At 36.9% G+C, this 15,257-nt stretch overlaps 1 protein-coding gene across 2 annotated transcripts in view; it reads left to right on the top strand.

The window, feature by feature from the left end:
• BMPR2 (bone morphogenetic protein receptor type 2) overlaps positions 1-14,295 on the top strand; it is an 88,643-nt gene extending 74,348 nt beyond the window's left edge. Inside the window, exons 10-13 of one of the 2 annotated variants that reach the window (XM_032210226.1) lie at positions 2,482-2,621; positions 4,067-4,239; positions 7,654-8,933; positions 10,541-14,295. In XM_032210226.1, the coding sequence (XP_032066117.1) occupies positions 2,482-2,621; positions 4,067-4,239; positions 7,654-8,933; positions 10,541-10,791 (1,844 nt within the window). In that variant the 3' untranslated portion in view covers positions 10,792-14,295. The remainder of the gene's footprint in view (positions 1-2,481; positions 2,622-4,066; positions 4,240-7,653; positions 8,934-10,540) is intronic. The other variant, XM_032210235.1, reaches the window with a different exon arrangement.
• Positions 14,296-15,257: the final 962 nt, after the last annotated feature.

Genomic DNA, 15,257 nt, shown 5'->3' with positions numbered 1-15,257 from the left:
TTTTCTTTGCTTGTCAAATTAGTTCAGTGCCATCTAGTGTTACAGGGTGGTATCCACATTTCTGCTTTATAATAAGCATTATTCTTGCCAATAAGCATTAGGTTATTGAGGAAAAACATGTTTTCGAGAATAGTTGTTGTTGGTAAACATTGGCATATCACCAGTGGTGAGTTTCAAAAAATTTTGGAACCTCTTCTGTAGGTGTGGCCTGCTTTCCGGGTCCACTGGTGGAACCTCTTCTAACTGGTTCAGTAGATTTGACGAACTGGTTCTACCGAACTGGTGCGAACCGGTAGGAACCCACCTCTGCATCATATCACCCAAAACATCATGGTGTGCCACCTTTGATATGTATGTCATAGTTTAGTTCTGGTAATGAAAATGGGGATGGTGTGTGATTAGAAACACCACATATCCTTTTTAATTCTAACTACAGCCTTTGAGTCACCAATTGGGTTCAAACAATGTGCGTAACCATTCAGCTGTGATGTTTTGATTTTTCCCGTGGTGAGGAAGTGGCTCAGTTTATTCTGTCACCCCAACCACTTTGGCCAAATGGTGTACAGTATATAAGACAGGATGGGCAACCTTTTTGCTGTCAGTTTCTTCTTTTTATTACTTTTTTCAATCAGTTGTGAATATTTTGGGAATTATCCACAAATCCTGGCTTTTTGGGGAGGGGTTGTGGGGGGTAGAGATATGTTGAACTATAGTGGGTAAGCTTTAATTAGTCTTTTCTTTTTTTTAGAAAGGGGACATTTAACCCACTGATTCAATTTGTCAGTTAAACTTGGCCCTGCAGTTTGCTATGGTAGAAAAAAAAAGTGGGGCGGAGGGAATCAGAGGCTGTATGCAGCTTATTGGCCACATACTGCCTTCCTCTGATCAGAGAGATCGAATGAAAAATCAAAGTATATGCTTCAGATCTGAAATCTGACTACCACGTAGCATTTGAGGTTGAGGTTTGAGGTTTATTCGATTTATATGCCGCCCTTCTCCCAAGGACTCAGGGCGGCGTACAACATTAAAAGAAACACACACATTTATTTATTTTATTTGTTTATTAGACTTATATACCGCTTCATAGTGCTTTCAGCCCTCTCTAAGCAGTTTACAGATTTTTAGCAAATTGAGTCAGCAAATTGCCCCCACAGTCTGGGTCCTCATTTCACCCACCTCGGAAGGATGGAAGGCTGAGTCGACCTTGAGCCGGTGAGATTAGAACCACTGAACTGCAGATAACAGTCAGCTGAAGTGGCCTGCAGTACTGCAGATTTCAGTTTGTTTTTCAATTGGAATGTAAAGCTTATATGTTATACTAAAGGTAGAAAGAATTCTGAAGTGATTGATGTTGGTCTGATTTTTTACAACTCAAAAATCTGGCATTTTAACAGGGCTGTGTAGACTATAGAGCCGCTGTATTTAAATTTCTAGTTCATACTATAGTATATACTCTTTTTTCTTAATATGATAATAAAATGCTTATATATTAAAATACCAGTTATCTAAAATTACATACACATGCAATTTGAATGCAGCTTGTAGCTTAGCTGTGTGTATAATTAATATTAAATGTCATATTTTTTTTAAAAAAAATGTTATTCCTAATTTTTTGAACTTTTACAATCTTTCTTTTATTGATTTCTTCAGATATAACAGTAACAACTTCTTGATTCTGAAATGTGGCCACTAAAACTAAGCAAATGTTTTCTGCATTAGGAAACCTGTTCCACCATGTGTTCAAAGTATATAGAAGTATATTCATAAATGTAAAGTAACTAAACCAATCAGTTTAAGCAGTGTAGCTTCTAAAGATTGCAAAATGTTAAAAGGGCCTGTTAGGAAAGAAATAAAAACTGAAAAGCTTATAATATTCTGGATGTTTAGGTTAGGCCTGGAACTGGACAATAAGTACATAAAGTTCTTTTTTTAAAAAAATTTCCTCCTTATCCTATATTTTTTCAAGAATTGAGGAAAAAGAGGAAAATTCCCCTTACTTCTTCAGTACAATAGAGAACAATAGGAAATGACATAATGAGATCATAATGCAAACCCTGTTATTTACATCCAAACAAAAGACAGATATGAAACTATAGGATTTACAAAATATAAGATAAATCATTTTTTTTTCTTTTAAAAAACCCAGAGCTGTTCCTTCTTGTTTTACAATTCAAAAGGTATTCCAAAATCAGCATCCTAAATAATAAAAGCAGAGGGCGATAGGAATGTGCCACCGGAAGGCTTTTCAAATGTTTATAGAATAATTTAAGAATTTTGTTTAATTATTAGCTTTAGTTAAAACATTCAGAATATTTCCAACTGTTTATATACCATTCCTTATTTAGGAACAAACCCAATCTTGTCGGTGAAGTAAAAAGTTGGTGATAAATACATTTTTGCTACAACATTTCAACATGAATTCTGTTTTGTTTTATTTTTTTTTCTGCTTCCTGATAACATTGATGTACCCTTTTCTGCAAGCAGGAGAATCTGTGCCAGAGTTCCAAACAGCATTCCAAGTAGAAGTTGGAAACCACCCCACTTTTGAAGATATGCAAGTCCTTGTTTCTAGAGAAAAGCAAAGACCAAAATTCCCAGAGGCCTGGAAAGAGAACAGCTTGGTAAGAAAATAATAATTAAAAAGTCATGCTGCTTTTTTTTTTTCAGTTGACAATGTTGGAATATGAAAGTAGAAATAGAGCATTGTTATTATGAAATTTTAATTGCTGTAGATTTAAGTACAAAAGAGTAAAGTATGATATGATGATTTGTATTCTGTAATGTAAAATGATAGCTATACATAGATCACTAATAGGCAGAATTACAGTTTTCCAATATGCTATTTGAGGTTGTGAAGTGTCTGACATGACTTAACAGTTGAACAACAACAAATAAACCATTATTTATTTGTTTAGAGTATTTTGTCACATAGTGACTAGTCATGATTTATGAAATCTTCGTGATCAGTGGTAGCAAACTTTTGAATGTCAATGTCAAGGAAACAATATTTGAAGAGAACAGGTTTTTTTGTCCAACGTCCAGATTTTTCTTAAATAACTAGCGACCTGTTTTGGGAAACAATGTTAGAATGGATAAGTCTTTGGTCTTGTGCAATACTATTCTTCCTAGACTTGCCTGTTTTTAATAATCATACATGATGTAACTCAGGGGTAGTCAACCTTTTTATACCTACCGCCCACTTTTGTATCTCTGTTAGTAGTAAAATTTTCTAACCGCCCACCGGTTCCACAGTAATGGTGATTTTATGAAAGCCTAATGAAATTTTTTAAATAATGCTATGAAATTTTTAAAAAAGTCAATTAAATTAAAAAAAAAGGAAAGTGCTTCAGTATCGGACAAAACTCCTACCGCCCACCATGAAAGCTGGAACGCCCACTAGTGGGCGGTAGGGACCAGGTTGACTACCACTGATGTAACTGATCATTAGCAGTGGTATTGAAGTAAAAAGGCTTTTAAAAAAAGAAGAGAAGGAGAGAAGAAAGGAGGGAAGGAAAGAGGGAATGTAGGAGAGAAGGAAGGGGGGAAGGAAGGAGGAAAGGAAGGGGGAAAGGAAGGAGAGAAGGAGAAAAGAAAGGAAGGAAAGAAGGAAGGAGGGAAGGAGAGAAGGAGGGAAGGGGAAGGAGGGAGGGAAGGAAGGGGGAGTAGGAGAGAAGAAACGAGGGAAGGAAAGAGGGAGGGAGGGAGGGAAGAAGTAGGACCGTTGTAAGATAAGATGGATCTATGGGATGTTAAAAAAGCAATCTTCAAGTATATTGTTAACAGTAGGGAAAAATTGTTATAAATACATATTATTAATAACAGTTATGAGATCATATAATTGTGAATGTATATATGAAATTGATAAAATAAAATAAAATTTAAAAAAAAGTATCTCCAACAGGTTGTAACTTTATAAACATATCGAAGTGCGCGTGCAAAAATACAGTTGTGAAATTTTAAAATAATCTTAGTGTAAGGCAAGTATGTACAATATTATATTCATATCGCTGACTTTCTTACCAAAAAAAAAAAAGAGGTTGAGAAAATGTCCTGTTTTCTTTGTTAGGCTGTGAGATCATTGAAAGAGACAATTGAAGACTGCTGGGATCAGGATGCTGAAGCTCGGCTGACAGCCCAGTGTGCTGAAGAGAGGGTGGCTGAACTCATGATGATTTGGGAGAGGAATAAATCTGTCAGTCCAACTGTTAACCCTATGTCTACAGCTATGCAAAATGAACGGTATATATACTTTTTTTTTCTTTCTGTCTTTCTTTTTCTTTCTCTCTTTCTCTCTCTCTCTCTCTTTCTTTCTTTCCAAGATCCACAGTTGTTGCACATGCTTTTTTTAAAAAAAAATTGGTTTCATTGCAGGAACATCACATTTCTACAGCCCTTAATTTTACATATATAGAAAAATTGTTTTCCCAATAAGTAGTACATTCATCTTGGGCTGATTATTCGTATTCATATACACAGGCTGTAATTGTTGTTTGTTTCTGAAGTAATTCCTTAAGAATTGTTATCATGTATACAGTACCTGCATAGTTACCGTATTTTTTGGAGTATAAGACGCATCTTTTTCCCCCAAAAAAGAAAATCTGGGTGCGTCTTATACACTGAATACAGCATTTTTGGCCTCCCGAAACCCCACCCCCTTCACAAAAATGGACACACAGAGGGTTTGGGAAGCCTGTAAAGTGCTCCTGGGTGCTGGGGAGGACAAAAATGAGCAAAAAACGGGCCGGTTTTTGTCCATTTTTGGCCCAGTCCCCTGGAGCACTCTACAAGCTACCTATGCATGCTCTGTTTTTTGCAAAAAAATGAAACCGTTTTTGCGAAAAATGAGCTCTTGTTTGCTTGTTTTTGCCCCCCATCCCCCAGGAGCACTTTGCAGGCCTCTCAACTCTCTGCCTGCCCCGTTTTTCACAAAAAAACAAGGCATGCAGAAGATTTGGAAGGTCTGCAGTGTGAAAAAACTTTTTAAAAAAATTTACCTCTTCAAAATCTTGGTGCGTCTTATACTTCGGTGCGTCTTACAGTCCAAAAAATATGGTACATATTTGAAAAAAGGAAGCTGAACTCACCCAGTATTGCAATATTGAAATCATGGTGCTCTTTAGGTAAACATAGAAAAATATCTTCAACTGCACCAATGTTCCTTTTATAGGCTGTCTCAGTATGAAACTGAAAATATTGACATTGAGTATTTATTGATTAGCCCTTGGGCCATATCAAACTGCAAAGTTCCAGAAACAAATTATTACTACAATTTGATAAAAGCAATATAAAATGGAATTTGATAAAATACAATTTAAAATAGAATTGGAATAAAATATGATTTAAAATGGAATTGGAATAAAATACAGTCTAAAATGAAATTGGAATAGAATACAATAATTTAAGATATAGCTCAAATATGATAAAATTATATTTCGGTGTCACCCTTGCAATCTACCCCAATCAGTCCCACATATGCATTTCAAAGAGAGTTATATGCAGTTACAGTTGTGATTACTCTGAAAGATAATATCAGCGTTCCAAATATCATCCAAAATTAAATCCAAGGCAGAACTTTCCTCAAACTTCTAATTTATTAAGAGAGACATGTTGGCACATCTGTGGAAAACCCGAATCTGAAAGCTTCCTGGGTTTCCCCACCCAGTTGAAAGTTCATGATCTTGCCCCCACACCCACAAGTCCATCATATGGTCCAATCTTCCACTGCCACGCTGGCAGTTCCACCCATCCAGTTCCAGTCAGGCTCAGAGGTGTAGAGACAAAAGATGACCTTGGTTTCTAGAAGGAATTTTTTATTTTGACAACAACACATTCTACTCCTTACTATTCCCCCTCTCAATTCCCCACTAATGAAACAGCATAGTAGAAAAGAATATTAGTGTGGCAGGCCAAAGATTCTAAAAGGAATATGACTGCAGGCCTGACAGATACCTAGTGACATACATAGCATTGTTTGAGTTGAAAATATCCTTAATTTGGTATGAAAAGGAATCCAATGAAGATTTTTTTTCTATTGCTCAGAAAGGCAGGAAATACATTTGTAGATTTTTTTTTCTGAGCTTGGTTCTGCTGTACTCTGCCCTAGTTCTTGCCTCCTGCTTTACCTAGGCACAATTTTTTATATTTCAACCTCTTTATCTTATAATATTCTCTGTATTTTAGTAGGCTTTATTGAGTGACCTTTTTCTGACCTGTAAATCAAGTATATGGTCCAGAAAGAAGGAATAATTCTCTGTAGTGATTCCCTCTGTCATACCAGATGTAAATAGTGTCATTCATTCATCTCAGAAATGTGTGCAACCTTCATTCTTCTTGGAAATCTTTCATTCCTTCAGGCAGAATTGTTATATCCTGGATACTTAGAGACAGACAAGATTTAAAACTCTCATACAAAATCCTTCAGGTGCACAAAATATCATAGACAAAGAGAGAGGCATATTTTATTTCAACTATAAGCAATATGATGCCTATGGACACTGAGATACTGGTAGACATTTCTCTTAACCCTAACCCTTGTTCACACCTCTTCTGTTTAAAAAAATCAGAAGCAAGAACCTTCTAGCATCTATATTAACAAGAATGTTTCTGGACCTCATATAGCTGTGATGGCTGTGATGGAGCCATGTTTCTGGCACACATGCGCATGCGATGATCAGCTGGCCTTTGTGCATGCAGCAGTGTGGGAAACTGGAAGAACTGATCTTCCGTTTTCCTGCATGAGCATATGCGACAATCAGCTGATCGCTGCATGGGTATGTGTGGCAGTAACTGGAAGTTCATTTTCCAGCATGCATAACCCCCCCCCACCCCCCCGGTCAGCTCCTCTTCTTGGTTGCAGCCTAGACGAGTACACACATTCCCTTTTCGGCACTCAGTGTCGGAAACACGCTCTCGCCATCACTGTCATGTAGGCGTAACATTTTCTGAGCAGGCCCATAACATAATCTCCAAATTACAAGGTAGCCCCAAAAGACTAGAAAGTATTTCTCTTCCCTTTCTCATTTCCAGTCACATCAATTCCATAAAGGATCAAAACTTCAATTTCTGTCTTAATCAACTATGGGGTTTTAGACATACATTGCTAAAGTATTCAAGAACCAACAAGCTTGCCTTTTCAAGATAACATCCTCATCCGGAACCTCTCCTCTAAAGTATCCTTACAAAGGATGTAGCACTCTCATCTAAACCATATCTGGCATCTTCATTAAATGCTAAAGATTTTGAAAGAGCGCTTCAGAAGTTTTTTTTTTTCTTTCAGAAGATGCAACTGCCATCTTCTCTAAGGATTAAATTAACTAGCCCATAGCCCAAACCAAGAATGAAACCAAGAACATTTACAATATACCCTTCTCATATCTTTAAAAACTGTGTTAATAACATTGCTGGGAATGGGGTAAAAAAAACATGATTTAAAAAAAATACCATAGGCATGCCACTTCTAAAGAGAAAGAGAGCAATATCGAAGAGCTTGTATGGAAATCTGTGGAATATCAGCACTATAGCAATGCTCCAATTTGTTCCATCTTCTAGTCATTATGCTTCTTGGTTAAAATATCCTTTTTTTTTTGCATTGAAATACTTTTAAGATGAAACATTAAGTACTCTTAATCCTACTGTCTTTTTGTTTTCCTAAAGAAACCTGTCACACCATAGACGAATGGCAAAGATCAGACCATATCAAGAATATTCTTCCTCATCCTTCATTGAGGATTCAATCAATCACAGTGATAGCAAAGTGAAGAACATTTCATCGGAACTTTCAGTGTCCAGCACACCACTGACAGTTGGGGAGAAGAACAGAAACTCCATTAACTATGAGCGGCAGCAAGCACAAGCTCGCATTCCAAGCCCTGAGACTAGCGTTACCAGCTTGTCAACCAACACTACCACCACCAACACAACTGGCCTTACTCCAAGCACTGGCATGACCACCATCTCTGAAATGCCTTATTCGGGTGAAACAAACATTTGTGCTGCAAATGGCATGCAGCCCTGTGGGCCAACTCCTGTCTGTCTGCAGCTCACAGAGGAGGACTTGGAAACTAACAAGCTGGATCCAAAAGAAGTAGATAAAAACTTAAAAGAAAGCTCTGATGAAAACCTGATGGAGCATTCTCTTAAGCAGTTCAGTGGGCCAGATCCGCTGAGCAGCACTAGTTCCAGTTTGCTGTACCCACTGATAAAATTGGCAGTAGAAGCAAATGGACAACAGGACTTCATGCAAGTTGGAAATGGCCAAGCATGCCTAATTCCAGATGTTCAGCCTGCTCAGGTCTACCCTCTTCCCAAACAGCAGAACCTCCCAAAGAGGCCTACTAGCCTACCCTTGAACACCAAAAATTCAACCAAGGAATCTCGGCTGAAATTTGGAGGGAAGCACAAATCAAACTTGAAGCAAGTAGAAACCGGAGTTGCCAAGATGAATACTATAAATGCTGCCGAACCTCACTTAGTAACGGTTACCACCAATGAAGTGGCAGGGAGGAGCCACACAACAAACTCTCATACTGCGCCAACGCAGTATGTCAATGGGACAGTGCCATCAGGCCAAACGACTAGCTCAGGAACACACAGAGCCCAGGAAATGTTGCAACATCAGTTCAGCGGAGAAGATAGTCGTCTGAATATCAATTCAAGTCCTGACGAACATGAGCCATTATTAAGAAGGGAGCAGCAAGTGAGCCACGACGAGGGCATCCTCGATCGACTGGTAGATAGAAGAGAACGGTCGCTGGATAATGGCCGGACAAATACCAACAACAACAACAGTAACCTGTGTCTAGAGCAAAGTGTTTCCATCCAAAGCAGCGAGAGAACGGCACCAACTTCTGGACCGACCCACACTAAAAGAGCACAAAGGCCTAACTCCCTGGATCTTTCTGCCACAAATATTTTGGATGGGTGCAATATTCAGTGTGAGTTCTGCCAGGGATACATGAGTGAATCTTGGGAAAATTATTTTTCAGAATTAAGCAGGTTGATTTTAAGCGAGGAAAGTTGTTTTGCACCCTTTCCACCCCTGAAACAAAGTATATGTCCATTTCTGTATGTGTTCCATTGATGCCTGCCTCATAGCTCAGTTAAATCATCTCTGTTCTTTCCAGTGAAGCGAATGCTTTCATCTTGAAAGAATAAATATGTGCTTATGCTTATGGGATCTAAAAATAATTTGTGCAGGCTTTTTCTAAGAAAGCTGTGGCTTCAAGAACGTGCTTTAGCAAAACTGATTTTTTTCCCCCCCAAAACATTTGATCTTTGGCTTGTTATACATTCCCAATGTTATAATAGAGTCCTTTGAAAGGCAAAGAATTAGCAAGGGGAATCTCGTATCAGTGTTTTCAAGTTGCATGAAACAGTGCTTTCAAGGCTTGAGTAAACCTTCCGTTGCTTGATAGATGGCTCATTACCAATTCATTATGTTGTTATATTCTAAATCACTCTGAGCAGAAATTCTTTTACATTTTCAAAAGCTTCTTACCCTGTAATAAGCTGCATAATGGAAGAACAGATATACATATGCATGCACATATCCTCAGTTTTAGTTGAATACCACCAGAATAATTTATTTTTATCTACATAAAATAACAAGCTTGTTATCTTGTCTCAGATGATCAAATATCAGATTTGTATAAAACATTGTATTATTTGGTTTAAATACTTTAAGTATTAAAGAAGGAGCCTTCTTCCCAATATAGTTCAGTAGGATCTGAGTTAATTCCTTCGTAATATTACAAATAGTCTTTGTTTAGCGACCACAATGGGAATAGACAACTTAGTGACTGCTTCACATTAAGTGAAGCAGTCACTAAGTGAAACACTGGTGGTGCTTATGATTTTACTTCAACTACCTTGGATACTGGCAGCAACCCGTATCAACCATCAGTGCTAGTTAATAATATCTGTGATACATTTTTAAATGTTCAGTTGACTGAGTTTCATGTTTAATAATAATAATAATAATAAAGTAAATCACGTAATCTTTTTAAACCGCCTCCTGCCACATACCTCCCAACGACCTATAAGATCACACAGGCTGGGCCTCCTTCGGGTACCGTCGACCGGGCAATGCCGGTTGGCGACTACTCAGGGGAGGTCTTTCTCTGTAGCTGCCCCGGCCCTGTGGAATGATCTACCCGCAGAGATCCGGACCCGTCCCACTCTCTCGGCCTTCCGTAAAGCCACTACAACCTGGCTGTTCCGGCAGGCCTGGGGCTGTTGACCCCAAATACGGTCCAGTCCCACTTAGAACGGAGTGCATGGTGTGTTTTAAATCTATGTTTTTAAATCTATTTTTTCTTCTCTTCTTTCCTTTTTGATTTAGGTTGTATTGTAAGCTGCCCGGAGTCCTACGGGATTGGGCGGCATACAAATGTTATTAAACTTAAACTTAAATTATACTTTGATTGAATGCAGTATATGATTAAAGAATATTTATCCTAATACTTATCGCAGGATTTTGCTCTTTTTATTATATTTATGTTTTTCAGCCTGTGTGATAACATTCTCTATTCTTCCTTTTCAGTGGGTGAATCATCTCTTGAGGGGAAATCTGGCTCAGGAGAAAAGATCAAGAAACGTGTGAAAACGCCTTATTCCCTAAAGAGATGGCGCCCTTCAACGTGGGTCATCTCCACAGAACCCCTGGATTGTGAGATTAACAACAATGGGGGTGACAGGGTGGTTAGTTCTAAGTCCAGCACAGCTGTTTACCTTGGAGAAGGAGGTACCGCAACAACTATGGTGTCTAAAGATGCAGGAGTGAACTGTCTGTGAATTGTTTAAAAGCTGACGCAAACTGACATTATTGCATTCTGTTAATGAACATGCAGAAGACATTTTATATTTAAAAAAAAAAAAACACTTCCTGCTTTCTTCTGTCAGTACTCCTTACCGAGGACTTGCTTTAAATAGATTTCAGCTATGCAGACAATTTTTAGCTTATGCTTCCATAATTTTAATTTTTTTAAAAAACATTTTTGCACTTTTTATTTAGAATTGCAAAACTACACCTGTTCGTCTTTGATCATGGAATTATATATGTATGTAATCAAATACTGTGGTCTCAAAATATTTTTTTTTACATCAAAAACAAGAAAACGTATTGCTGATAATCAGTCTGGACCGGTTTCTAAAGGTCACTAAACAGCTAAGCGGGTGGACTGTGGTGGTGTCCACTGTTCACGGTTTGAATTGTGTGCACAAATCATTTGTACGTTTCTGTGTAACAAGAGTGTATTACTTTCATACTTTCTATTTTACACCTGTATTATGTTGAAATGTGCAATAGTCTGTAGTTCATAATATACTTTGTGTTTCCATTCCTACATTCTTCTTTTTTGGAGTTAAAAATATCAATAGCTGTGTTTAATCCGGTAATCCAGCAACTGGTGATTTCTAACCATGAACTCTGCAAGCATAATCATCTTGAAGTAAATGCTTTTATCTATCAGTATATGTGCTCTAAGATTAGAGTTAATGCATGATTTTTTCCCCTCCTCTGACTCTTTTAAAAAAAAAAAAAAACCCTGAAAAGAACAAATCTTTTATCTTTCATATTTCCAAATTTGAAATATAATTTTTCTTCATAATGAATGACATAGGTTGAGAAAACTTTAATCAAGAAAGCGTTCAAGAAATGTCAACAGTTATCTTCCTGATTAGCGCGATACTAATTAAATGTATTTTCAGTTAGGAAATTTACAGGGTAAAGCAAGTTCTACCTTGGATAGTGTGATTTATGGATTATTTTCACCAAGTCAATATGCATGTGAGAATTAGAGATACAAAAACAGAGCAGAACTGAAGTGGGGGTATAGCACGGAGGGAGGAGAGCAAAGAAAAAATCTCTTGCATATGCTTATGGGTGGTTGGATGTAGCCCCTTATGTGTGCATTTGTATGGCTGGCTGTCATTCTTATGGTATAATTTATGCAATTTGTCAGTTAAATATAGTATTTATGTATATTTTTTTTCCTTAATGGATGCTTTTGATGCTTGCTGGAAATACATTTTTGTCTCATCTTTGTAATTTACCTTAAACACATTGTGTACAGGTTGCTTATGCATATTTTTAAGTAGAAAAGCTAACACCTGGATTAATTTGCTTGATTTCTATGTCTTGGTTATGGTCACAGCCAAAATGATCTACCTTAGTATTGACATATAAGAGTTTAATGAAAGGATCCAGTTCATCTCCTCTTTTTTCATTAGTTATTGTTCTAGAATCTAGAATATGATTCACGCTTATCCTCAAAAGCATACAAGTCTTGGGTTGTTCTGACAAGGAGTCTTAGAAGTTGTAATCCAATGCTTCTGGAAATTACCCAATATAAAAAGTCATATAGAACAGGCGTGTCCAACCTTCAGCCCGTGGACAGCTAGTGATGAGCCCCACAAGTTATAATAAAAATACTAAAAATAAAGGAAGTTGGTTATTTATATACATTAATTATATTATATATTTGATATGTAGCCCAGGACAATTACTCTTCACTCAGTGCAGCCCAAGCAAGCTAAAAGGTTGGACACACACGATACAGAACATATGTAGAACCTTACATAATTGTGCATGACTATTACAACTTCTGGGTCATTATTTTGAAAATAGGTAGCTTGAATCCAATTGCTATGCAGGGAGGAAGATACATAGACACACACACACACACACCATAGCACCTAACATCACAATGTTCTGCGTGAAATAATTTTATTCTAGTACTATTTTTCACCCTCTTACGGCCCGCTTTGAATAATTTTAAAAGTCATATCTTTTTTGTTGAATTCTATTATTTACTGTCTTTCTAAAAGTATGTTGCCTTTATTCTTAGAGTCCTAGCATACCTACTACCTTGGCTGCCAGTTTTCATGCAATAACACATTTACAGAAAGTTGTAGCCCATATTTCATTCAAGCTTGCTTTTTATTGTACAACAAGAATTGGATTTTCTTATCAACATTTACCTTTTGAGTTACATTGAATTGTTCTGGGAGAGGGGGGGGGGCACAGTCAGCTTTCATGGTGAGCAGTTTTACATGCTTGAAACTGTGTCTTGCTTAAATCAAGCTTTTCAAGGCAAGTTTTGAGGTATCCATCTAAATTGCCATGCAGTCCCCAAATCAGCCTTAAAAGAACATGTTTAGAAATATTTTTGATGGAAAAAACATTGTAGGAGCTCCTACACTTCTCAAATTGATTTCTCAAGGTACCAATATTCAGGCCAAGAGGAAATTTGATTAGTGGGACTTAAATACCTCGCTCCTCAGAGTGATGTCCTTCAAAAGGGTATATCAGAAAAGGAAGCCTTATTTCTAAAAGTGAATTGCCTAGATGTCCGTTAGCCTGAATGGGCGCAATCTGTCTGGCTGCTTCCTTTTTAGATTTCAAATATCCAAAGGGTCAGGGAAGAGGTGGGTCCTATTTCTAAAATTTTGTTGGACAGATGCCTCTCCCTACTTCCCAAAAACAGGAAGCATGAGATGTTTTCTTAAGCATTTTCTAGAGTTTATTTAAAGTAAAAAGCAGCTAATTAAAAAGAAAGCAGAAGGGAATATTAGTGCAAAGAAAAGTCTCTGAAAGTAGTTCAGTTCCACTTTAGTTCTGTTTGATATTATCAGAATATATTAACAATGATTGTAGGATGTGGCTATTATTTCACCGTGTCTCTTATCTATATAGTTCAATGGCCCAAGTTTAAAAGTTAAAAAAACAATTTATAATATTATATTTCCCAAATATGATGTATCATAGACATTTTTCTCTTAATTTTGCACAGTTATGGAGGTGATGCTCTCTTCCTTAAAATTATACTGCTAGCAAATGATCAGTTGAAAAGTGTTTACTGAAAAACTACTTCCCTTTATCAATATTTTGAATGAGAAAATATTGCATGATGAGGTACATTATTTGCCATTTTGTAAGAACAAATTTCCAAAAATGAATAAAATGGTGTCAGAATTCCATTACTTAGCAAATCAAAAACAATTTATTTTGCTAATGTGGCAGGCTCATGGTTTCACTGTAATTTCACCTCCACCCCACCCATAATGTGATGCAGGGGAAGGAAAATAGTGCACAAGATAAATTGCACTCTTATTGTATAAACTGTATAATAAGTGAAGAATTTAAAAAAAAATAAAAATATGTTAATTGCATTTTAATTCATAGAGAACAATATTAAAAGCATGTATTTTGTGTTAGTATAACAGGATAATTCAGGCTACCTTTGTTATCATTTGAAAGTAGAAAGTTGTTCTGCTCAGCAGTCACATTTATTTTAGTTGAATGAACAACATAAAATGCATAAATGCAAAATTTGCATTGTTCCTCAAAAGCTGTTGTAATCATGAATACCCATACATTGTGGGGAAGAACTCAAAATAGGTTCGGGCTTGAGAAAGGAATTTTTCATCCACATTATTTGTGATATTCTAGCAGTAAGTCTTTGCACATCTGCTGCATCTCTAAGCACTACGCCTCCTGGTGTATTTTTCCCCATGATTGTTTTTTAACAAAATATATTAATATAAAAGTTATAGAGCCAATTTCATCAAAGGATTATAATGAAGAACAATTTGTTTCATTTTTATCATACTTGTATATCTTTTATTACTTTTTCCAGTTAATACCATTCAGTTTTTTGTTGCAATTTTTTAAACATTAATTTTATTAGGAAAATATGTGATATAAAGGATAGTCTAAATACTTTATCTTTATTTTTCCTTGGCAATTTGAAAGTATCTAATAAACTTAAAATTAATTGTAAACCATATATAATCATCTAGTCTAGACCAAGTGAGCAATTTGGTTTAATTTCTTTTTTGCAAAGGAATTTCATATATGGCTGTCATCTCTTTCCCCTAGAGCAGTGTTTCTCAACCTTGACGACTTTAAGTCCTGTGGACTTCAACTCCCAGAATCCCCCAGCCAGCACAGCTGGCTGGGGAATTCTGGGAGTTGAAGTCCACAGGACTTAAAGTCGCCAAGGTTGAGAAACACTGCCCTAGAGCATGGGTATCAAATTCAACCGCGTGACGTATTGTGATGTTTCTCCCCTTTGCGGAGCTGGGGTGGGCGTGGCCTGCATGTGACGCATCTGGCCCGCGGGCCGCCAGTTTGACACCCCTTGCCCTAGAGTGACAAAAGGAATTTGAGCAAGCAATTTTGAGATAAAAAGTGTGGAGTAATCCAGTTTAGATACCCTTGTTGTTGTTTTAATTTTTTTCTTCTACCCTAAGTCCAT

This window comes from Thamnophis elegans, chromosome 1, assembly GCF_009769535.1.
Source record: "Thamnophis elegans isolate rThaEle1 chromosome 1, rThaEle1.pri, whole genome shotgun sequence".
Lineage (NCBI taxonomy): Eukaryota > Metazoa > Chordata > Lepidosauria > Squamata > Colubridae > Thamnophis > Thamnophis elegans.
Note: the sequence above shows the minus strand (reverse complement) of the source record. Positions and strands in the feature narration are given on the sequence as shown.